This window comes from Oncorhynchus clarkii, chromosome 3 (assembly GCF_045791955.1).
Source record: "Oncorhynchus clarkii lewisi isolate Uvic-CL-2024 chromosome 3, UVic_Ocla_1.0, whole genome shotgun sequence".
In the NCBI taxonomy this organism is placed as follows: Eukaryota; Metazoa; Chordata; class Actinopteri; order Salmoniformes; family Salmonidae; genus Oncorhynchus; species Oncorhynchus clarkii.
In genome coordinates, this window is record NC_092149.1 from 57,044,747 (window position 1) to 57,071,450 (window position 26,704).

The following is a 26,704-nucleotide window of genomic DNA, read 5'->3' on the forward strand; positions in this document are numbered from 1 at the left end:
TGCTTATGTTGATGTACTGCAGTAGCTAGCTTGCTAAATCAGCCCTTTCCCAAGCCATGGATGGAGATGGGGATTTGGACTTGTGGTTTTGACTTAATTCTGATCTAACCATAAATTAATATGTTGTGCCACAGGCCTGAGACGATTAAAGTTCAATATGTGATCGACCGCCTTGATTCAGTCTTCGGGCTCCCATGTGGCGCAGCTGTTTAAGGCACTGCATCTAAGTGCTAGACGTGTCACTACAGACCCTGGTTTGATTCCAGGCTGTATCACAACTGGCTGTGATTGGGAGTCCCATAAGGTGGTGCACAATTGGTCCAGTGTTGTTAGGGTTTGATCCGAGCATTCTGTACAAAAAAAGCAGCCAACAAGTGTTCAGCATACAGTGCCTTGCGAAAGTATTCGGCCCCCTTGAACTTTGCGACCTTTTGCCACATTTCAGGCTTCAAACATAAAGATATAAAACTGTATTTTTTGTGAAGAATCAACAACAAGTGGGACACAATCATGAAGTGGAACGACATTTATTGGATATTTCAAACTTTTTTAACAAATCAAAAACTGAAAAAATGGGCGTGCAAAATTATTCAGCCCCCTTAAGTTAATACTTTGTAGCGTCACCTTTTGCTGCGATTACAGCTGTAAGTCGCTTGGGGTATGTCTCTATCAGTTTTGCACATCGAGAGACTGACATTTTTTCCCATTCCTCCTTGCAAAACAGCTCGAGCTCAGTGAGGTTGGATGGAGAGCATTTGTGAACAGCAGTTTTCAGTTCTTTCCACAGATTCTCGATTGGATTCAGGTCTGGACTTTGACTTGGCCATTCTAACACCTGGATATGTTTATTTTTGAACCATTCCATTGTAGATTTTGCTTTATGTTTTGGATCATTGTCTTGTTGGAAGACAAATCTCCGTCCCAGTCTCAGGTCTTTTGCAGACTACATCAGGTTTTCTTTCAGAATGGTCCTGTATTTGGCTCCATCCACCTTCCCATCAATTTTAACTATCTTCCCTGTCCCTGCTGAAGAAAAGCAGGCCCAAACCATGATGCTGCCACCACCATGTTTGACAGTGGGGATGGTGTGTTCAGCTGTGTTGCTTTTACGCCAAACATAACGTTTTGCATTGTTGCCAAAAAGTTCAATTTTGGTTTCATCTGACCAGAGCACCTTCTTCCACATGTTTGGTGTGTCTCCCAGGTGGCTTGTGGCAAACTTTAAACAACACTTTTTATGGATATCTTTAAGAAATTACTTTCTTCTTGCGACTCTTCCATAAAGGCCAGATTTGTGCAATATACGACTGATTGTTGTCCTATGGACAGAGTCTCCCACCTCAGCTGTAGATCTCTGCAGTTCATCCAGAGTGATCATGGGCCTCTTGGCTGCATCTCTGATCAGTCTTCTCCTTGTGAGAGCTAAAAGTTTAGAGGGACGGCCAGGTCTTGGTAGATTTGCAGTGGTCTGATACTCCTTCCATTTCAATATTATCGCTTGCACAGTGCTCCTTGGGATGTTTAAAGCTTGGGAAATCTTTTTGTATCCAAATCCGGCTTTAAACTTCTTCACAACAGTATCTCGGACCTGCCTGGTGTGTTCCTTGTTCTTCATGATGTTCTCTGCGTTTTTAACGGACCTCTGAGACTATCACAGTGCAGGTGCATTTATACGGAGACTTGATTACACACAGGTGGATTGTATTTATCATCATTAGTCATTTAGGTCAACATTGGATCATTCAGAGATCCTCACTGAACTTCTGGAGAGAGTTTGCTGCACTGAAAGTAAAGGGGCTGAATAATTTTGCACGCCCAATTTTTCAGTTTTGGATTTGTTAAAAAAGTTTGAAATATCCAATAAATGTCGTTCCACTTCATGATTGTGTCCCACTTGTTGTTGATTCTTTACAAAAAAAATACAGTTTTATATCTTTATGTTTGAAGCCTGAAATGTGGCAAAATGTCGCAAAGTTCAAGGGGGCCGAATACTTTCTGTATGTGGGAACTCCTTTAAGACTGTTGGAAAAGCATTCCTCATAAAGCTGGTTAAGAGAAGGCCAAGAGTGGGCAAAGCTGTCATCAAGGCAAAGGGTGGCTACTTTGAAGAATCTAAAATATATTTTGTTAAACACTTTTTTGGTTACAACATGATTCCATATGTGTTATTTCATAGTTTTGATGTCTTCACTATAAATCTACAATGTAGAATATAGTAAACATAAAGAATAATCCTTGAATGAGTAGTTGTGTCCAAATTTTTTACTTGAATTTATTCCGCCCCTGTGAGACTGGTGTCTTTTTGTTGTCACGGCTTTACTGTATATCACCGTGGCATATGAACGAATGGGTTATAGAGCAAACAACGCAATTATCACAACAGCGGTTGTAAAATGTACTTTTTACTGGCTTTGCATGGCTTCCTCAGAGATTTTACCCACGCACCGCTACTGAAAATGGAAATAAACCCTATATCAGTCCCAGTGGCGACCCGTCATTCATTCTGTTTTGAGCCCCACCTGTCTGGCTAGTTTGTTTTGCATGTTATTTTGCCATTAATAAGTGTCACATATCAGTTTGCAAACCATGTAAAAAAATAAAATAATAATCTTTAACTTAATAAAGCCGCACACAAACACGGCCTCTTATTAAGGCAGCTCTAAAATGCAGATGTTTCAGCCTATCTCAGAGCTTCCTGTGGTGGTGGGGTAGCCAGTGAAAAAAACAGAGCATAGGGGTTGGTAATGTTCTCTAGTTTTGCCGTGATTGGCTCAGTGATCTGTCACTCAAGGGGACACTACATCATTGCTAAAGAGCTCAAAAATTCAAGCCACTTGGGTTCTACCATAGAGTTACATTATAAGTGCCCATCCTAGAAGGCTCAAAGTCATTGCCCACAGATTAAATGACGACAAACCACGTTATATCTACAGTAACTTTGATTGGACTGATCATGTCAACATCATACTTTCAAAATCATCATCATGAATCAAGTAGGCAATCTACTGGCAAATCATGTTACATTTTTGTCTTATGAAGAGAAATTATGAAGAGAAGTTATAGATAGGAGGTGCATCGCCACCTGCATCTCCTCAGCCATTGGACAGAAACATTACACAACAGGTTGGAAATCGCAAATTCAACAATGAGTGGCTTGGAAGGAATCATTGGCTAACTACAAGCATTGCAAAGCAATCACTAGCCTGCTATTCAGTGGAGTGGATGTGTGGTCCAACTCTGGGTTTATGGGTCTCTTTTCCAAGCTTAAAAGGATAAACATTGGCCATGCTGTCAATCCAGCATGACTTCTGCCGCTTTCAAAACTGGAAACTGGGAAATCCATATAAAAGATTTTACTTAGTCACACAAAAGGAAATCAGTCAATTGAAATAAATAAATTATGCCCTAATCTATGGATTTCACATGACTGGGAATACATATATACATCTGATAGTCACAGATACTGTACCTTACAAAAAAGATAGGGGCGCGGAAACCAGTGGTTATCTGGTGTGACCACCATTTCCCTCATGCAGCGCGACACATTTTCTGTGCATAATCAGGCTGTGTTGATCAGGCTGTTGATTGTGGTCTGTGGAATGTTGTCCCACTCCTCTTCAATGGCTGTGCGAAGTTTCTGGATATTGGCGGGAACTGGAACATGCTGTGGTACACGTCGATCCAGAACATCCCAAACATGCTCAGTGGGTGATATGTCTGGTGATTATGCGGACCATGGAGGAACTGGGAAATTTCCAGCTTCCAGGAATTGTGTACAGATTCCTGCGACATGGGGCCGTGCATTATCATCACGGTGTCTCTGTGCATTCAAATTGCCATCAATACAATGCACTTGTGTTTGTTGTCAGTAGCTTATGCCTGCCCATACCATAACGCCACCGCCACTATGGGGCACTCTGTTCACAATGTTGACATCAGCAAACCCCTTGCCCACATGATGCCATACACGTGGTCTGTGGTTGTGAGGCCATACTGCCAAAGAATCTAAAATGACATTGGAGGAGGCGGCTTATGGTAGAATAATGAACATTCAATTCCATCGCAACATGGCAACATTCCTGCAGTGAGCATGCCAATTGCACGCTTCCTCAAAACTTGAGACATCTGTAGCATTGTTATGTTGTGTGACAAAACTGCACATTCTTGAGTGGCCTTTTATTGTCCCTAGCACAACGTGCACCTGTGTAAAGATCATGCTGTTTAATTAGCCTCTTTTTTTATTTTTATTTTACCTTTATTTAACTAGGCAAGTCAGTTAAGAACACATTTTTATTTTCAATGACGGCCTAGGAACAGTGGGTTCTACTCCCGTTCAGGGGCAGAATGACAGATTTGTACCTTGCCAGCTCGGGGTAACTAGTCCAATGCTCTAACCACTAGGCTACCCTGCCGCCCCTTTATATGCCACACCTGTCAGGTGGATGGATTATCTAGGCAAAGGAGAAGTGCTCACTAACAGGGATATAAACACATTTGTGCAAAAAAATTGAGAGAAAATTGGCTTTTTGTGCATATGGAACATTTCTGGGATCTTATATTTCAGCTCATGGAACATGCGACCTACACTTTACATGATCATAATATGTGTAACTACATTTTAAGTAAATACCTGCAGTCAACTTGTGCAATACATTAGGAGATTAAGCAGATTGTGTTCTTCATTTCACCTACAGTTTGACATTCGACATTTGAAGTCGGAAGTTTACATACACCTTAGCCAAATACATTTAAACTCAGTTTTTCACAATTACTGACATTTAATCCTAGTAAATATTCCCTGTCTTAGGTCAGTTAGGATCACCACTTTATTTTAAGAATGTGAAATGTCAGAATAATGGTAGAGAGAATGATTGGTAGAGAGACTTCTTCCAAGATGGCGTAGCAGTCAGACGTCTTTGTCTTCGTCTTGTCGTGTCCCGTGTATATATCTTTTTATATATTTTTTCTTCGCATATATTTTTTAAGTATTTTCTTAACCTCAACTTCAACACACTCTCCTGCAATCCGCCTCACCCAATGTGGTATGGATCTGCGATTTTCTTTATTTTTTAACCGGAACCCCCAACAGAAGCTAGCCAGCTAACTAGCTACTAGCTAGTAGTCAGCTAGCCTTCTGCTGGCTTGCTAGTCGCGGCCCGCTAGCTGTCCGAATCGCCGTGCCTCCAGCCCGCCGAGCTACTCATTGGACCCCTATGATCACTCTGCTACGCATGCCTCTCCCTAATGTCAATATGCCTTGTCCATTGCTGTTTTGGTTAGTGATTATTGCCTTATCTCACTGTAGAGCCTCTAGCCATGCACAATACGCCTTAGCTAACCCCTCCCACACATGCGGTGACCTCACCTGGTTTAAATGATGTTTCTACAGACAATGTCTCTCTCATCGTCACACAATGCATAGGTTTACTCCACTCTATTCACATCCTACCATACCTTTGTCTGTACATTATGCCTTGAATCTATTCTACCGTGCCCAGAAACCTGCTCCTTTTACTCTCTGTTCCGAACGTAATAGACGACCAGTTCTTATAGCCTTTAGCCGTACCCTTCTCCTTCTCCTCCTCTGTTCCTCTGGTGATGTAGAGGTTAATCCAGGCCCTGCAGTGCCTACCTCTACTCCCATTCCCCAGGCGCTCTCATTTGTTGACTTCTGTAACCATAAAAACCTTGGTTTCATGCATGTTAACATTAGAAGCCTCCTCCCTAAGTTTGTTTTATTCACTGCTTTAGCACACTCTGCCAAGCCGGATGTCCTAGCCGTGTCTGAATCCTGGCTTAAGAAGACCACCAAAAACCCTGAAATTTCCATCCCTAACTATAACATTTAGAACTGCCAACGGGGGCGGAGTTGCTATCTACTTTTAAAAATCCACCTTTCCAGAAACAAGTCTCTCACAGTTGACGCTTGCTATAGACCACCTTCTGCCCCCAGCTGTGCCCTGGACACCATATGTGAATTAATTGCCTCCCATCTATCTTCAGAGCTCATTCTGTTAGGGGACCTAAACTGGGACATGCTTAACACCCCAGCCATCCTACAATCTAAGCTTGATGCCCTCAATCTCACCCAAATTATCAATGAACCTACCAGGTACAACCCCAAATCCATAAACATGGGCACTCTCATAGATATCATCCTAACCAGCCTGCTCTCCAAATACACCTCTGCTGTCTTCAACGAGGATCTCAGCGATCACTGCCTCATTGCCTGCGTTCATAATGGGTCTGCGGTCAAAAGATCCACCACTCAACACTGTCAAATGCTCCCTAAAACACTTCAGTGAGCAGACCATTCTAAACTACCTGGCCCGGGTGTCCTGGAAGGATATTGACCTTATTAAGTCAGTAGAGGACACCTGGTTATTCTTTAAAAGTGCTTTCCTCACCATCTTAAATAAGCATGCCCCATTCAAAAAATGTAGAACCAGGAAACCAGAACCAGAAATGTGCATCCTGTAGCACAAACTCCAAAAATGTCTGGGACATTGTAAAGTCCATGGAGAATAAGAGCACCTCCTCCCAGCTGCCCACTGCACTGAGGCTAGGAAACACTGTCACCACCGATAAATCCACGATAATTGAGAATTTCTATAAGCATTTTTCTACGTCTGGCCATGCTTTCCACCTGGCTACCTCTACCCCGGTCAACAGCCCTGTACCCCCCACAGCAACATGCCCAAACCTCCCACATTTCTCCTTCACCCAAATCCAGATAGCTGATGTTCTGAGAGCTGAAAATACTATACCCCTACAAATCAGGCGGGCTAGACAATCTGGACCCTTTCTTTCTAAAATTATCCTCCGAAATTGTTGCAACCACTATTACTATCCTGTTCAACCTATCTTTCGTATCATCTGAGATCCCCAAAGATTGGAAAGCAGCCGCGGTCATCCCCCTCTTCAATGGGGGAGACACTCTAGACCCATATCTATCCTACCCTGCCTTTCTAAGGTATTTGAATGCCAAGTTAACAAACAGTTCACCGACCATTTAGAACCCCACCGTACCTTCTCCGCTATGCAATCTGGTTTCCGAGCTGGTCATGGGTGCACCTCAGCCATGCTCAAGGTCCTCAACGATATCATAACCGCCATCAATAAGAGACAATACTGTGCAGCTGTATTCATCAACCTGGCCAAGGCTTTCGACTCTGTCAATCACCACATTCTTATCGGCTAACTCAAAAGCCTTGGTTTCTCAAATGACTGCCATCCTTGACTTCGGCGATGTCATTTACAAAATAGCCTCCAACACTCTACTCAGCAAATTGGATGCAGTCTATCACAGTGCCATCCTTTTTGTCACCAAAGCTCCATATACTACCCACCAGTGCGACCTGTATGCTGTTGTTGGCTGGCCCTCGCTTCAAATTCGTCGCCAAACCCACTGGCTCCAGGTCATCTATAAGTCTTTCCTAGGTAAAGCCCTGGCCTTACCTCAGCTCACTGGTCACCCACCCACCCATAGCACACGCTCCAGAAGGTATATTTCACTGGCCACCCCCAAAGCCAATTCCTCCTTTGGCCGCCTTTCCTTCCAGTTCTCTGCTGCCAATGACTGGAACGAACTGCAAAAATCACTGAAGCTGGAGACTCATATCTCCCTCACTAGCTTTAAGCACCATCTGTCAGAGCAGCTCACAGATCACCGCACCTGTACATAGCCCATCTGTAAATAGCCCATCCAACTACCTCATCCCCATACTGGTATTTATTTATTTTGCTCCTTTTCCCTCCAGTATCTCTACTTGCACACTCATCTTTTGCACATCTATCACTCCAGTGCTTAATTGCTATATTGTATTCCTTACCTCCCTTATCCACCTCATTTGCACACACTATATATAGACTTTTTCTATTGCATTATTGACTGTTTGTTTATTCCATGTGTAGTTCTGTGTTGTTGTTTGTGTCGCACTGCTTTGCTTTATCTTGGCCAGGTCGCAGTTGTAAATGAGAACTTGTTCTCAACTAGCCTAACTGGTTAAATAAAGGTCATATAAAAAATTAAATAACATTTCTTTCAGATTTTAAATCTTTCATCACATTCCCAGTGGGTTAGAAGTTTACATACACTCAATTAGTATTTGGTAGCATTGCCATTAAATTGTTTAACTTGGGTCAAGTGTTTCAGGTAGCCTTTCACAAGCTTCCCACAATAAGTTGGGTGAATTTTGTCCCACTCCTCCTAACAGAGCTGGTGTAACTGAGTCAGATTTGTAGGCCTTCTTGCTCGCACACACTTTTTCAGTTCTGCCCACAAATTTTCTATAGGATTGAGGTCAGGGCTTTGTGATGGCCAATCCAATACCTTAACTTTGCTATCCTTAAGTAATTTTGCCACAACTTTGGGAGTATGCTTGGGTTCATTGTCCATTTGGAAGACCCATTGTGACCAAGCTTTAACTTCCTGACTGATGTCTTGAGATGTTGCTTTAATATATCCACATAATTTTCCGCCTCATGATGCCATCTATTTTCTGACGTGCACCAGTCCCTCTTGCAGCAAAGCACCCCCACAACATGATGCTGCCACCCCCGTGCTTTATCGTTGGGATGGTGTTCTGCGGATTGCAAGCCTGCCCCTTTATCCTCCAAATATAACGATGGTCATTATGGCCAAACAGTTCTACTTTTGTTTCATGAGACCAGAGGACATTTCTCCAAAAAGTACGACCTTTGTCCCCATGTGCAGTTACAAACATTGGTCTGGCTTTTTATGGCGGTTTTGGAGTAGTGACATTTTCCTTGCTGAGCGACCTTTCAGGTTATGTCGATATAGGACTCGTTTTACTGTGGATATAGATACCTTTGTACCTGTTTCCTCCAGCATCTTCACAAGGTCCATTGCTGTTGTTCTGGGATTGATTTGCACTTTTCGCAACAAAGTACGTTCATCTCTAGGAGACAGAATAAGTCTCCTTCCTGAGCGGTATGATGGCTGCCTGGTCCCATGGTGTTTATACTTGCGTTTGGCTGGTAGTCACACAGGTAAATGAGCTTACAAAAATGATGCATGGCCACCATATTTCTCATGCTTATCATAGAAAGAATGTAGCCAGCTTCAGTCAATTTAGCATTTTACCAGAGAAAAGTAGGCTGGCTACACCAAGAAAAAAAGTAGAAAATTATCTACACATCAGTCAGAGCCAGGTCTGCTGATAGAATGCCTGTTATTGAATTATCATCTGAGTTGAGAAGTGCAACTGAAGCACGAAATGTGTTTGATGCCATGCAGAAATTACAATAAGAAGCTATTTACATCTGTGTTTACAAAATGCAGCAAGTATTTCTTATGTGTTTTATACTTAACCCTATGTGAAAAACGCAGAATTCTGTATTAACTCGACCCCTAAATTTAACTTGCTAGTTAATCTAAGTAAGTTGCTGAATTAATAAGGTGACAGGACATCATATTGTGTTTGTTTTCTGCCATGTTTGAGAAGTCAAAGCCCTTCGGATTAGTTATTTGTACAGCTGCCAATGCTATCTTGAATTCCTTGCGTATTATCTCCTCTCTGTTCTTGGCCCATCTTCTCCTCTCCCCTCTTCTCCGAGCAGGGTCCATCTTCAGCTCTCCCCTCTTCTCTAAGCAGAGAAGGCAGGCCTGTCGCCCTAATGACTGAACACAGATTGAGCGTGTAGCCTACACATGCTGCTCCAGAGCCAGTACTGGTCTTTCAGACAAGCAAGCCTCAAAACTTTGTTCAGTTGCTCTCACATTCACTTGTAAATGTACAAACTCACCAAAATGGCATTTGGTAGCTCCTACATATGTCTAAATTCATGAGCTGGATTGCCTATATTTGCAATTTGTTTATTTTCATTTGAGCTCCCTAGCATATTTAACTAGCAGCCTCCATTGAAATTCGCTATTACTTATGCTCATTTTGTTAGCAGATAATAGACACACAATGGGCTTTTTGTGTGTTATTTGGTGCCCCCTTGTGTACTAAGCCAGTAGTACTGTATATGCCGGTATGAGAGAAGGACGATGTGACGATACGAAAGTCTGAATACCGCCCAACCCTAATTCTAATGTTACCCAAGGCCTTCATAAACACAACCAAGTGATTATTTTTGCATTAGCATAAATTAAATATATTAATTACACTGTGAAAATATAATTAGCTTGAAGGGGGGTCCGTCAAGGCCCAGCGGTTCTACTGTGAAACAGGTTAACATTCACAAGGCAGCAGGGCCACAGGGATTACCAGAACGTGTACTCAGAGCATGCGCTGACCAGCTGGCAAGTGACTTCACTGACATTTTTAAACTCTCCCTGACCCAGATTGTTATACCTACATGTTTCAAGACCACCATAGTCCCTGTGCTCAAGAATGCCAAGGTAACCTGTCTAAATGACTATTGCCCCGTAGCACTCACATCTATAGCCATCAAATGCTTTGAAAGGCTGGCCATGGCTCACATCAACACCATCATCCCAGACACACTGGATCCACATACCGCCCCAACAGCTCCACAGATGATGCAATCTCTATTGCACTCCACACTGCCTTTTCCCATTTGGACAAAAGGAACACCAACAGTATAGTGCTTTAGAAAGTATTTATACTACTTGTCTTACAGTGGCTTGCAAATGTATTCACCCCCATTGGTATTTTTCCTATGTTGTTGCATTACAACCTATAATTGAAATGAATTTTTATTTGGATTCCATGTAATGGACATACACAAAATAGTCCAAATTGGTCATGTGAAAAAAATTACTTGTTTAAAAAATAAATACACATTTTTTACGGAAAAGTGGTGCGTGCATATGTATTCACCCCCTTTGCTATGAACCCCCTAAATAAGATCTGGTGCAACCAATTACCTTCAGAAGTCACATAATTAGTTAAATAAAGTACCTGTGTGCAATCAAAGTGTCACATGATCTCAGTATATATACACCTGTTCTGAAAGGCCCCAGAGTCTGCAACACCACTAAGCATGGGGCACCACCAAGCAAGCGGCACCATGAAGACCAAGGAGCTCTCCAAACAGGTCAGGGAAAAAGTTGTGGAGAAGTACAGATCAGGGTTGGGTTATAAAATAATATCCGAAACTTTGAACATCTCACGGAGCACCATTAAATCCATTATTAAAAGATTGAAAGAATATGGCACCACAACAAGCCTGCCAAGCCCACCAAAATCCACAGACCAGGCAATGAGGGCATTAATCAGAGAGGCAACAAAGAGACCAAAGATAACCCGGAAGGAGCTGCAAAGCTCCACAGCGGAGATTATATGTCCATAGGACCACTTTAAGCCGTTAACTCCACAGAGTTGGGCTTTACGGAAGAGTAGTCAGAAAAAAGCCATTGCTTAAAGAAAATCCCCACAGTGAAGCATGGTGGTGGCAGCATCGTGCTGTGGGGGTGTTTTTCATCGGCAGGGACTGGGAAACTAGTCAGAATTGAAGGAATGTTGAATGGCGATAAATACAGGGAAATTTGTGAGGAAAACCTGTTTCAGTCTTCCAGAGATTTGAGACTGGGACGGAGGTTCACCTTCCAGCAGGACAATGAGCCTAAGCAGACTGTTAAAGCAACACTCAAGTGATTTAAAGGGGAACATTTAAATGTATTGGAATGGCCTAGTCAAAGCCCAGACTTCAATCCAATTGAGAATCTGTGGTATGACTTAAAGATTACTGGACACCAGCGGAACCCATCCAACTTGAAGGAGCTGGAGCAGTTTTGCCTGGAAGAATGGGCAAAATTCCCAATGGCTAGATGTTCCAAGCTTATAAAGACATACCCCAAGAGACATGCAGCTATAATTCCTGCAAAAGGTGGTTCTACAAAGTATTGCCTTTGAGGGGTGAATAGTTATGCACGCTCAAGTTTTCAGTTTTTTTGTCTTATTTCTTATTTGTTTCACAATAAAAAATATTTTTAATCTACGAAGTGGTAGGCATGTTGTGTAAATCAAATGATACAACCCCCCCAAAAATCTATTTTAATTCCAGGTTGTATGGCAACAAAATAGGAAAAATGCCAAGGGGGGTGAATTATTTCACAAGCCACTGTATTCCACATTTTCTTGTGTTATTGCCTGAATTCAAAATGGATTAAATCGTTTTTTCCCCTCACCCACCTACACTGCCGTTCCAAGCAAAAAGGCAGTAACTGCTCATTTGGTCGAAAGTTAATGTCATTTTTGCTACCTTAAATACATGCTTAATCGTGTGGACAAGTATCCTGCCTCTATTGTATTTTGGAGATAATGGGGTCATGTTAGCTGTAACTGCATAAAGTTACTCTGAAACAAAGGTAAATAAAAGCAATTTTTCTTAGTTCCACACTATGTGCAAGTCTTATTTTCTTGTTAGGGCATGTTTTTAGACATTGTGAAGGAAGCCTGTACAGAATAAAAACATTCCAAAATATGTTGTAACACACAATACCCAATAATGACAAAGTGAAAACATGTTTTGGAAATTTTCGCATATGAATTGAAATGGAATACAGAAATATCTAATTTACATAAGTATTCACACCCCTGAGTCAATACTTTGTAGATGCACCTTTGGCAACAATTACAGCTGTCTTTGTATGTACACAGTCTTTCTGTGTAAGTCTCTAAGAGATTTCTACACCTGGATTGTGCAACATTTGCCCATTATTCTTTTTTAAATTCTTCAAGCTCAGTCAAATTGGCTGTTGACCTGTGCTAGACAACCTCTTTCAGTTGTTGCCATACCTTTTTAAGTAGATTTATGTTAAAACTGTAAATTGGCCACTTAGGAACATTCACTGTCTTTTTGGTAGCAACTACAGTGTATATTTGGCTTTGTGTTTCAGGTTATTGTACTGCTGAAAGGTGAATTCATCTCCCAGTGTCTGTTGGAAAGCAGACTGAAGTAGGTTTTCAAATAGGATTTTGACTGCTTAGCTCCATTCCATTTATTTTTTATTCTGACAAACTCCACCGTCCTTAACAATTACAAGCATACCCATAACATGATGCAGCCACCACTATGCTTGAAAATATGGAGAGTGCTACTCATAAATGTGTTGTATTAGATTTGACACAAATATAACACGTCGCGGACCAGGATGTCTTGCTCCCAGACAAGACTAAATAACATTTTTGCCCGCTTTGAGGTGCCACTAACACGGCCCGCTACCAAAACCTGCAGACTCTCCTTCACTGCAGTCAACGTGAGTAAAACATTTAAACGTGTTAAGCCTCGCAAGGCTGCAAGCCCAGACGCTATCCCCAGCCACGTCCTCAGAGCATGCGCAGACTAGCTGGCTGGTGTGTTTACGGACATATTCAATCAATCCTTATCCCAGTCTGCTGTTCCTACATGGTTCAAGAGGGCCACCATTGTCCCTGTTCCCAAGAAAGCTAAGGTAACTGAGCTAAACGACTAGCACTCACTTCCGTGCTTTGAGAGACTAGTCAAGGACCATATCACCTCCACCCTACCTGACACCCTAGACCCACTCCAATTTGCTTACCGCCCAAATAGGTCCACAGACGACGCAATCGCAACCACACTGCACACTGACCTAACCCATCTGGACAAGAGGAATACCTATGTGAGAATGTTGTTCATCGACTACTGCTCAGCATTTAACACCATAGTACCCTCCAAACTCGTCATCAAGCTCGAGACCCTGGGTCTCGACCCCGCCCTGTGCAACTGGGTACTGGACTTCCTGACGGGCCGACCCCAGGTGGTGATGGTAGGTAACAACATCTCCACCCCGCTGATCCTCAACACTGAGGCCCCACAAGGGTGAGTTCTGAGCCCTCTCCTGTACTCCCTGTTCACCAACGACTGCGTGGCCATGCACGCCTCTAACTCAATCATCAAGTTTGCAGACGACACTACAGTGGTAGGCTTGATTACCAACAACGACGAGACGGCCTACAGGGAGGAGGTGAGGGCCCTCGGACTATGGTGTCAGGAAAATAACCTCACACTCAACGTCAACAAAACAAAGAAGATGACTGTGGACTTAAGGAAACAGTAGAGGGAGCACCCCCCTATCTACATCGACGGGACAGTAGTGGAGAGGGTAGTAAGTTTTAAGTTCCTCGGCGTACACATCACGGACAAACTGAAACGGTCCACCCACACAGACAGCGTCGTGAAGAAGGCGCGGCGGCGCCTCTTCAACCACAGGAGGCTGAAGAAATTTGGCTTGTCACCAAAAGCACTCACAAACTTCTACAAATGCACAATCGAGAGCATCCTGTCGGGCTGTATCACCGCCTGGTACGGCAACTGCTCTGCCCACAATCGTAAGGCTCTCCAGAGGGTAGTGAGGTCTGCACAACGCATCACCGGGGGCAAACTACCTGCCCTCCAGGACACCTACACCACCCGATGTCACAGGAAGGCCATAAAGATCATCAAGGACAACAACCACCCGAGCCACTGCCTGTTCACCTCGGTATCATCCAGAAGGCGAGGTCAGTACAGGTGCATCAAAGCAGGGACCGAGAGACTGAAAAACAGCTTCTATCTCAAGGCCATCAGACTGTAAAACAGCCACCACTAACATTGAGTGGCTGCTGCCAACATACTGACTCAACTCCAGCCACTTTAATAATGGAAATTGATGTACAAATATATCACTAGCCACTTTAAACAATGCTACTTAATATAATGTTTATATACCCTACATTACTCATCTCATATGTATATGTATATACTGTACTCTATATCATATACTGCATCTTTATGTAATACATGTATCACTAGCCACTTTAAATTATGCCACTTTGTTTAAATACCCTACATTACTCATCTCATATGTATATACTGTACTCAATACCATCGACTGCATCTTGCCTATGCCGTTCTGTACCATCACTCATTCATATATCTTTATGTACATATTCTTTATCCCTTTACACTTGTGTGTATAAGGTAGTAGTTTTGGAATTGTTAGATTAGATTACTCGTTGGTTATTACTGCACTGTCGGAACTAGAAGCACAAGCATTTCGCTACACTCGCATTAACATCTGCTAACCATGTGTATGTGACAAATATAATTTGATTTGATTGATTTGATTTGTATTCAGTACAAAAAGTACAGGCTTTATTCTATACAGGCTTCCTTCTTTTCACTATGTCAATTAGATTAGTATTGTGGAGTAACTACAATCTTGATGATCCATCCTCAGTTTCCTCCTATCACAGCCGTTAAACTCTGCAACTGTTTTAAAGTCACTATTGGTTTCATGGTGAAATCTCTGATTTTCCAGTTTCCTTCCTCTCCGGTAACTGAGTTAGGAACGATGCCTGTATCTTTGTAGTAACTTGGTGTATTGATACACCATTCAAATTGTAATGAATAACTTCACCATGCTCAAAGGGATATTCAATGTCTGCTTTTACATGATTTACCCATTTACCAGTAGGTGCCCTTCTTTGTGAGCCATTGGAAACCTCCCTGGTCTTTGTGACTGTATATGTGTTTGAAATTTACTGTTCAACTTACAGATAATTGTATATGTGGATACAGAGATGAGGTAGTCATTCAAAAATCATGTCAAACACTATTATTGCACACTGAGTGAGTTAGTGCAAATATTATGTGACTTGTTAAGCAAATATCGACTCCTGAACTTATTTATGCTTGCCACAACAAAGGGGTTGAATACTGATTGATTCAAGACTTTTCAGCTTTTCACTTTTAATTAATTTGTAAAAATATCTTAAAACATAATTCCACTTTGACATTATGGGGTATTTTGTATAGGACAGTGACCAAAAATCTAAATGTAATCCATTTTGAATTCAGGCTGTAACACAACAAAATGTATAGAGGAGTGAATACTTTCAGAAAGAACCTAAGGAAAGACCCAAAGGGAGTGCCAGATATAGGGGAGGTAATAAGTGAGGTAATGGAGTCCAGCTGTGTCTGATGATGACTTGCAGGTGCACGTAATGACGGATACCAGGACCGGTAGATAGTATGCCGGCATCACCAAACGCCGGAGGGGAGGAGTGGGAGTAGAGGTGACACTGCTACCGCATGGCAAGTCTGGAACCAACAGGACCTTGAACAGCTTCTCCCCCCAAGCCATGACCGCTAAATAGTTAGTTAAATTGTTAACCAAATAGCTACCCGAACTATCTGCATTAAACCTTTTTCACTAACCTTTTTGACTCATCACATACCCTGATGCTACTGTTTGCTATTTGTCACTTTATTACTAGAAATACAGTACGTATAGTTGAAGTCGGAAGATTACATACCCCTTAGCCAAATACACTTAAACTCAGATTTTCACAATTCCTGATATTTAATCCTAGTAGAATTTCCCTGTCTTAGGTCAGATAAGATCACCACTTTATTTTAAGAATGTGAAATGTCAGAATAATAGTAGAGAGTGATTTATTTCAGCTTTTATTCCTTTCATCACATTCCCAGTGGGTCAGACGTTTACATACACTCAATTAGTATTTGGTAGCATTGCCTTTAAATTGTTTAACTTGGGAGAATAGTAGCCTTCCACAAGCTTTCCACAATTTTGGCACATTCCTCCTGACAGAGCTGGTGTAACTGAGTCAGGTTTGTAGGCCTCCTTGGCTTTGTGATGGCCACTGAAATACCTGGATGTATTTGTCCTTAACTTCTTCGATATAGGGGGCGCTCTTCTAATTTTTGGATGAAAAACGTTCCCGTTTTAAACAAGATATTTTGTCACGAAAAGATGCTCGACTATGCATATAATTGACAGCTTTGGAAAGAAAACACTCTGACGTTTCCAAAACTGCAAAGATATTGTCTGTGAGTACCACAGAACTGATGTTACAGAAAAAAACCAGATCAAAATACAATCAGGAAGTGCCGCATTTTTTGAAACCGCCTCATGGCAATGACTCCTTATATGGCTGTGGAGGAGCTAGGAGTCAGCTTACCTTTTCCACGTTTTCCCAAGGTGTCTGCAGCATTGTGACGTATTTGTAGGCATATCATTGGAAGATTGACCATAAGAGACTACATTTACCAGGTGGTCGCTTGGTGTCCTCCGTCGCAATTATTGCGTAATCTCCAGCTGCAGTATTTTTCCGTTTGGCTCTGATGAGAAACCGACTGCCAGGAATGATTTTTCATCTAATAGAATTGTGAAAAACACCTTGAGGATTGATTCTAAACAACGTTTGCCATGTTTCTGTTGTTATTATGGAGCTAATTTGGAAAAAAGTTTGGCGTTGTAAGTGACTGCATTTTCGTTTTTTTTTTCTTAGCCAAACGTGATGAACAAAACGGAGCTATTTCTCTTACACAAATAATATTTTTGGAAAAAATGAACATTTGCTATCTAACTGAGAGTCTTGACATTGAAAACATCCGAAGTTCTTCAAAGGTAAATGATTTTATTTGAATGATTTTCTTGTTTTTGTGAAAATGTTGCCTGCTGAATGCTAGGCTTAATGCTATGCTAGGCTATCAATACTCTTACACAAATGCTTGTCTAGCTTTGGTAAAGCATATTTTGAAAATCTGAGATGACAGTGTTGTTAACAAAAGGCTAGGCTTGTGTTTCAATATATTTATTTCATTTGCGATTTTCATGAATAGGAAACGTTGCGTTATGGTAATGAGCTTGAGGCTATGATTACGCTCCCGGATACGGGATTGCTCGACGCTAGAGGTTAAGCCATTTTGCCACAACTTTGGAAGTATGCTTGGGGTCATTGTCCATTTGGAAGACCCATTTGTGACCAAGCTTTAACTTCCTGACTGATGTCTTGAGATTAGCTTCAATATATGCACATAATTGTTCTTCCTCATGATGCCATCTATTTTGTGAAGTGCACCAGTCCCTCCTGCAGCAAAGCACCCCCACAACATGATTCTGCCACTCCCGTGCTTCATGGTTTGGATGGTGTTCTTCGGCTTTCAAGCCTCCCCCTTCTTCCTCCAAACATAACGAAAGTCATTATGGCCAAACAGTTCTATTTTTGTTTCATCAGACCAGAGGACATTTCCCCAAAAAGTACGATCTTTGTCCCCATGTGCAGTTGCAAACCATAGTCTGGCTATTTTATGGCGGTTTTGGAGCAGTGGCTTCTTCCTTGCTGAGCGGCCTTTATATAGTTTGTTAACAAGACATTTGTGGAGTGGCTGAAAAACAAGTTTTAATGACTCCAACCTAAGTGTATGTAAACTTCCGACTTCAACTGAACTTATCTACCTCAATTACCTAGGACATATGCACATCGACTCGGTCCTGTTACCCCTTGTATATAGCAAAGTTAGCATTACTCATTGTGTATTTATAAATACATGTTATTACTTTTTATAACAATATTATATTGTTATTACTTTTATTGTTATGTTGGGCTCCTGAGTGGCATAGCAGTCTAAGGCACTGCATCTCAGTGCAAGAGGTGTCACTTACATCCGGCCATGATTGGGAGTCCCATATGGCGGTGTACAATTGGCCCGGGTTTAGCCGGGGTAGGCAGTCATTGTAAATAAGAATTTGTTCTTAACTGACTTGCCTAGTTAAATAAAAAATATATTTAACTTTTCTATTATTTCTCTATTTTCTTTCTATCTGCATTGTGGGAAAGGGCCCTGACAAAGATCCATTTCGGTTCGAAACGTTGTCAATAAAGCGGTGAATTGGGAGCTTTAACAGTGTGCGGGCCTTCTTGTTCTATATAAGGGCCCTTAATTAAGCATTTCATTGTTAGTCCACATCTGTTGTTTACGAAGCATCTGACAAATTATATTTATTTGATTTTATCCCTGCTAGCTAATGTTTTTGCTTGATTATGACAAGCTCATAATCAAGTAAACCTGACAACATTTTTGATGAATGTTGCCAGCTTGCTTTCAGTGATATTTCAACTAGAACTGGCTAGCTACTGTCCTTGTTTGTTCTGATAGAATGGCAAAGACACACCCACATCAAACCACACCCCTTAAGATAACTCTCATTTGCATTCAGTGATGGCAGCAAGCTTTTCTTATTGAGCTTTGACGAAAATGAGGCCAAATCAGGAAGTGCAGTTGTCCTTTAAGAATTATCTTTCCCAGCTCAACTGCTCACAATGTGGATCCTTAACAGTCTGAGTCCAGCTAGTAAATGGAGCTCAGGTGCAGTGGTAATTGAAAGGGGAGTAGAATACAAACATCCAGACTGCTTCCCAGACTCATTTTAAGGTTCAAAGGACTCCTCCATCCTTACCCAGAGTGCTGTGTGTCCTGTTACCCATGATCTCTAATCTCTGACCTCTAACCCCTGACCTATGTGAGCAAGGTTGAGGTGCAGGGCCAGCAACTTACGTAGGTTGAGGTAGAGAGCCAGCATGCCTTAGTGTGACAAACTCACTCAGGTTGAGGTAGAGGGCCAGCTTGCCCCGGTGTGACAAACTCACCCAGGTTGAGGTAGAGGGCCAGCCTGCCCCGGTGCAGCTCCAGAGTGATGTAGTCGCCCCTCTGACCCTCTCCGTGGAGCAGCACCCCCTCAGCCTGGCGGCTCTTGAATCGCAGCGAGATCACATCTTTCACCGTGCTCATGGACTTCTGGTTAAACCGGTAGAGCAGGGAGCTTCTGCCATCAAAGTCTGCCACGTACGATTCTAGATGAGGATTGAAAGAAGATCAAAGAATCATTGCTTTTTAGAAAATGGCTTCAGTTATGGCACTGTGTCACGTCTGAGCTGTGAGTTTTCTGTTGCCAGTACTTTTGAGAGGAATTGAAGTGGCAAGTTACATTTCTTTTTACAGAATTGACTTTTCACCACAAATTCTGATTGGAAGTATATGTCAAACTTTTTCTATTTATTCTGAGGTACTTTTATCACAACTCTCTAGCTCTGTCTAATACATTATCTAACACTGCGCCTCTGCTCCATGCTCAGTTCATGTGGATGGGCCTGAACTGAAGATATACTGTAGTGAGCTTCAGCAGCAGGAGAAATGTTGAATTCCTGTTTTTAAAGCCTGAATACATTATATTTTCTGATGGGATTCAGTTTCTGTAGGCAAAGCTGTCTGAATAAATAATGCAATCTCTAACATGCACCTGCTATTCCAACACAGAACTGAGGGAGGGTGAGGTGCCTAGAGAAACAAGGGAATCAGCAATGAGTAGGAGAAAACTTGACGTGTTTGGGCAAGCTGTTCAACTAACATTTACATTACATTATATCAAAGACATGACTTTGCTATCGTGTATTTAAAGAATGTTTAACACGTTCGTAAACACACAAACACAATTCTAGAATCGCCCTACCTCTTAGAATTGTTTACTCAATCGAATAAGTAAAAATAATAACAAAATCTATGTTTATTGGTCACGTATACAGATTTGCAGATATCTCAGGTGCAGCAAAATGCTTGTGTTTCAACCTCCAAAAGTGCAGTAATACCTAGCAATAAAAACAAGACACACATAATCCAAAAAGTAAAGAATAAAGAAATGAGTCCAGAATATAAATATATATATACAGTATCAGTCAAAAATTTGGACACACCTACTCATTCCAGGGTTTTTCTTACTGTTTTACTATTTTCTACATTGTAGAATAATAGTGAAGATATCAAAACTATGAAATAACACATGCTGGTTAAGTGTGCCTTAAATTCTAAATAAATCACAGACAATGTCATCAGCAAAGCTCCCCCACACGATCACACCTCCTCCTCCATGCTTCACGGTGGGTACCACACATGTGAAAATCATCCGTTCACCAACTCAGAGTTTCACAAACACACGCCGGTTGGAACCAAAAATCTCAAATTTGGACTCATCAGACCAAAGGACAGATATTCATCGGGCTAACATCCATTGCTCGTGTTTCTTGGCCCAAGCTAAATCTCTTCTTCTTATTGGTGTCCTTTAGTAGTGGTTTCTTTACAGAAATTTGACCATGAAGGTCTTATTCACGCAGTCTCCTCTGAACAGCTGTTGTTGAGATGTGTCCGTTACCTGAACTCTGTGAAGCGTTTATTTGGGCTGCAATTTCTGAGGCTGGTAACTCTAATGAACGTATCTTCTGCAGCAGAGGTAACACTGGGTCTTCCTTTCCTGTGGCAGTCCTCATGAGAGCCAGTTTCATTATAGCACCAATGATGGACTGTCGTTTCTCTTTGCTTATTTGAGCTGTTCTTGCCATAATATCTTAGTCTTTTACCAAATAGGGCTATCTTCTGTATACCACCCCTACCTTGTCACAACACAACTGATTGGCTCAAACGCATTAAGAAAGAAAGAAATTCCACAAATTAACTTCTAACAAGGCACACCTGTTAATTGAAATGCATTGCATGAAGCTGGTTGAGAGAATGCCAAGAGTGTGCAAAGCTGTCATCAAGGTGGCTACTTTGAAGAATCTCAAATATTAAACATATTTTGATTTGTTTATCAGTGTTTTGGTTAATACATGATTCCATATGTGTAATTTTAAAGTTTTGAAGTCTTCACTATTATTCTAAAATGTAGAAAATAGTAATAATAAATAAAAACCCTGGAATGAGTACTTATGTCCAAACCTTTGACTGGTACAGTATATATTTATTTATTCATTGCATTGTGAAAGTATTCAGACCCCTAACCTTTTTCCACATTTTGACATTTTTCAGCCTCATACTAGAATGGATTAAAAAAATCCTCATCAATCTACACACAATACCCAATAGAAATAAAATCAATACCTTATTTACGTAAGTATTCAGACCCTTTGCTATGAGACTCAAAATTTAACTCAGGTGCATCATGTTTCCATTGATCATTCTTGAGATGTTTCTAAAACTTGATTGGAGTCCACCTGTGGTAAATTCAATTCAATTGATCATTTAGAAAGGCACACACCTGTAGACATAATGTCCCACATTTGACAACGCATGTCAGAGCAAATACCAAGCCATGAAGTCGAAGGAATTGTCCGTAGAGCTCCGATACAGAATTGGCACAGATCTTCTTTTTTTAACAGCAGTGGCTTTCTGCCTCAGGGCCTGGACAGCTTGATATCATTGATGGAAAAATGAATTCCCAAGTTTATCAAGCCATTTTGCAGGAGAATGTAAGGCTATCTGTCCGCTAATTGAAGCTCAACAGAAGTTGGGTGATAAAACAGGACAACAACCCAAAACACAGAAGTAAATCAACGATAGAATGGCTTCAACAGAAGAAAATATGCCTTCTGGAGTGGCCCAGTTCTGACCTGATCCCGATTGAGACCCAACTGATCCGCAACTACAGAAAACATTTGGTTGAGGTTATTGCTGCCAAGGGAGGGTCAACCAGTTATTAAATCCAAGGGTTGACAAAAAATGTCCACCCTGCACTGTCAATGTTTACACGGTGTGTTCAATAAAGACATGAAAACGTATAATTGTTTGCGTTATTAGTTTAAGCAGACTGTGTTTGTCTAATGTTGTGACTTAGATGAAGATCAGATACAATTTTATGACCAATTTATGCAGAAGTCCAGGCAATTCCAAAGGGTTCACAAACTTTTTCTTGCCACTGTATTGTTGATACCTACATCGCGCATTGATTTTAATCACATTGTTGCTCTCTCATTTAGCTATTTGCGCCTTACGTGGTTGTTGTGGATGGCTGTTCACAAATCTAAATGTGTATTTTAAAATATATAATTTAGTAGTGTAAAGGTTTTCCTCCTCTTCCTCTGAAGAGGTGTAGCAAGGACCGAACCAAGATTCGGCGTGGTAATTGTCCATGGTTGTTTATTTAAAAACATAAACTGAACCCTCAATGAATACAAAACAATAAACGTGAACAAAACCGAAACAGTACCGTGTGGCGAACAAACACAGCCAAGGAAACAATCACCCACAAAACAACAGTGAAACTCAGGCTACCTAAGTATGATTCTCAATCAGAGACAACTAACGACACCTGCCTCTGATTGAGAACCATACTAGGCCGAACACCTAAACCAACCTAGAAACACAAAACATAGAATGCCCACCCAACTCACGTCCTGACCAACTAAAACAACCAATAACACAAGAACTAGGGTCAGAACATGACAGTACCCCCCCTCCCCAAGGTGCGGACTCCGGCCGCAAAAGCTGAACCTATAGGGGAGGGTCTGGGTGGGCATCTGTCCGCGGTGGCGGCTCTGGTGCTGGACGTGGACCCCACTCCACCATAGTCTTAGTCCGCCTCTGTGGCCTCCTAGGAACGTCGACCCTTGCCGCCGACCCTGACCTGGGAACCCTAATAAATAGGCCCACAGGACTGAGGGACACCTATGGACTTAACAAATTCCTCCGGACTGAGGGGCAGCTCAGGACTGAGGGGTAGGTCACGACTGAGGGGTAGCTCAGGACTGAGGTGTAGCTCAGGACTGAGAGGTAGCTCAGGCTGGTTGACGGCTCTGGCAGCTTCTGACTGACTGACGGCTCTGGCAGCTCCTGGCTGACTGGCGGCTCCTGGCTGGTTGACGAATCTGGCGGCTCCTGGCTGGCTGACGACTCTGGCGGCTCCTGGCTGACTGACTACTCTGGCGGCTCCTGGCTGACTGGCGACTCCTGGCTGACTGGCGTCTCCTGGCTGACTGGCGGCTCTGGCGGCTCCATGCTGACTGGCGGCTCTGGGGGCTCATGCTGACTGGCGGCTCTGGGGGCTCCATGCTGACTGGCGGATCTGGTGGCTCATGACAGACTGGCGGCTCTGGCGGCTCAGGACAGACTGGCGGCTCTGGCGGCTCAGGACAGAGTGGCAGGTCTGGCGGCTCAGGACAGACGGGCAGGTCTGGGGGCTCAGGACAGATGGGAGACTCTAGCAGCTCTGGACAGACGGGAGACTCTAGCAGCTCTGGAGAGACGGGAGACTCTAGCAGCTCTGGACAGGCGGGAGACTCTAGCAGCTCTGGACAGGCGGGAGACTCTAGCAGCTCTGGACATGCGGGAGACTCTAGCAGCTCTGGACAGGCGGGAGACTCTAGCAGCTCTGGAGAGACGGGAGACTCTAGCAGCTCTGGACAGGCGGGAGACTCTAGCAGCTCTGGACAGGCGGGAGACTCTAGCAGCTCTGGGGAGACGGGAGACTAGCAGCTCTGGACAGACGGGAGACTCTAGCAGCTCTGGACAGACTGGAGACTCTAGCAGCTCTGGATAGACGGGAGACTCTAGCAGCCCAGGACAGACGGGAGACTCTAGCAGCTCTGGACAGGCAGGAGACTCTAGCAGCTCTGGACAGACAGGAGACTCTAGCAGCTCTGGACAGGCGGGAGACTCTAGCAGCTCTGGACAGGCGGGAGACTCTAGCAGCTCTGGACAGGCGGGAGACTCTAGCAGCTCTGGACAGACGGGAGACTAGCAGCTCTGGACAGACGGGAGACTCTAGCAGCTCTGGACAGGCTGGAGACTCTAGCAGCTCTGGACAGGCGGGAGACTCTAGCAGCTCAGGACAGACGGGAGACTCTAGCAGCTCTGGACAGGCGAGAGACTCTAGCAGCTCTGGACAGGCGGGAGACTCTAGCAGCTCTGGACAGACGGGAGACTCTCGCAGCTCTGGAGAGACGGGAGACTCTAGCAGGTCTGGACAGGTGGGAGACTCTAGCAGCTCTGGACAGGGGGAGACTCTAGCAGCTCTGGACAGGGGGAGACTCTAGCAGCTCTGGACAGGGGGAGACTCTAGCAGCTCTGGACAGGCGGGAGACTCTAGCAGCTCTGGACAGGCGGGAGACTCTAGCAGCTCTGGCGAGACGGGAGACTCTAGCAGCTCTGGACAGGCGGGAGACTCTAGCAGCTCTGGACAGGCGGGAGACTCTAGCAGCTCTGGACAGGCGGGAGACTCTAGCAGCTCTGGGGAGACGGGAGACTAGCAGCTCTGGACAGACGGGAGACTCTAGCAGCTCTGGACAGACTGGAGACTCTAGCAGCTCTGGATAGACGGGAGACTCTAGCAGCTCAGGACAGACGGGAGACTCTAGCAGCTCTGGACAGACAGGAGACTCTAGCAGCTCTGGACAGGCGGGAGACTCTAGCAGCTCTGGACAGGCGGGAGACTCTAGCAGCTCTGGACAGGGGGATACTCTAGCAGCTCTGGACAGACGGGAGACTCTAGCAGCTCTGGACAGGCAGGAGACTCTAGCAGCTCTGGACAGGCGGGAGACTCTAGCAGCTCAGGACAGACGGGAGACTCTAGCAGCTCTGGACAGGCGAGAGACTCTAGCAGCTCTGGACAGGCGGGAGACTCTAGCAGCTCTGGACAGACGGGAGACTCTCGCAGCTCTGGAGAGACGGGAGACTCTAGCAGCTCTGGACAGGCGGGAGACTCTAGCAGCTCTGGACAGGGGGATACTCTAGCAGCTCTGGGGAGGCGGGAGACTCTAGCAGCTCTGGGGAGGTGGGAGACTCTAACAGCTCTGGGGAGGCAAGAGACTCTAGCAGCTCTGGGGAGGCGGGAGACTCTAGCAGCTCTGGACAGACGGGAGAATCTAGCAGCTCTGGAGAGACGGGAGACTCTAGCAGCTCTGGAGAGGCGGGAGATTCTAGCAGCTCTGGAGTGGCGGGAGACTCTAGCAGCTCTGGACAGGCGGGAGACTCTAGCAGCTCTGGACAGGTGGGAGACTCTAGCAGCTCTGGAGAGGCAGGAGACTCTAGCAGCTCTGGAGAGACGGGAGACTCTAGCGGCGCTGGAGAGGAGGAAGGCTCTAGCAGCGCTGGACAGGGAGGAGCACCTGTAGACCAAGGATGGAGAGACAGCCTGGTGCGGGGGGCTGCCACTGGAGGGCTGGTGCGTGGAGGTGGCACTGGATAGACCGGACCGTGCAGGTGCACTGGAGCTCTTGAGCGCCGAGCCTGCTCAACCTTACCTGGATCGATGCCCACTCTAGCCCGGCCGATACGAGGAGCTGGATTGTACCGCACCGGGCTATGCACCCGGTGCCTGCCCGGTCCCTCTCACTCTCCGGTAAGCACAGGAAGTTGGCACAGGTCTCCTACCTGGCTTAGCCACACTCCCTGTGAGCCTCCCCCAAGAAATTTTTGGGGCTGCCTCTCGGGCTTCCTTGCCAGTCGCGTTCCCTCGTATCGTTGGCTCCTCTCTCCGGCTGCCTCTGCTCTCCTCGCTGCCTCCACCTGTTCCCATGGTAGGAGATCCCTACCAGCCAGGATCTCCTCCCATGTGTAGCAACCCTTGCCATCCAAAACGTCATCCCATGTCCAGGAATTCTGACATTGCTGCTGCTGCTGCTGCCTCTCCTGCTGCTGCTGCCTCTCCTGCTGCTGCTGCTGCTTCTCCTGCTGCACTTTGGGTCGGTGATATTCCCCTGGCTTTGCCCAGGGTCTTCTCACGTCTAGGATTTCCTCCCACGTCCAGGAGTCTTGTGTCTTCGGCCGCTGTTGCTGCTGCCCGTTAGAACGCCGCTTGGTCCTTGGTTGGTGGGTGATTCTGTAAAGGTTTTCCTCCTCTTCCTCTGAAGAATCGGACCAAGATGCGGCGTGGTAAGTGTCCATGGTTGTTTATTTAAAAACATAAACTGAACACTCAATGAATACAAAACAATAAACGTGAACAAAACCGAAACAGTACCGTGTGGCGAACAAACAGAGACACGGAAACAATCACCCACAAAACAACAGTGAAACCCAGGCATGATTCTCAATCAGAGACAACTAACGACACCTGCCTCTGATTGAGAACCATACTAGGCCGAACTCAGAAAACAACCTAGAAACACAAAACATAGAATGCCCACCCAACTCACGT

General features: G+C 44.0%; 1 protein-coding gene across 1 annotated transcript in view; it reads right to left on the reverse strand.

The window, feature by feature from the left end:
• The window catches only part of LOC139399554 (contactin-associated protein-like 5), a 94,528-nt gene that overhangs the window by 55,382 nt on the left and 12,442 nt on the right, over positions 1 to 26,704 (reverse strand). Inside the window, exon 4 of the mRNA XM_071144927.1 lies at positions 19,392 to 19,595. Coding sequence (XP_071001028.1) covers positions 19,392 to 19,595 — 204 coding nt within the window. The remainder of the gene's footprint in view (positions 1 to 19,391; positions 19,596 to 26,704) is intronic.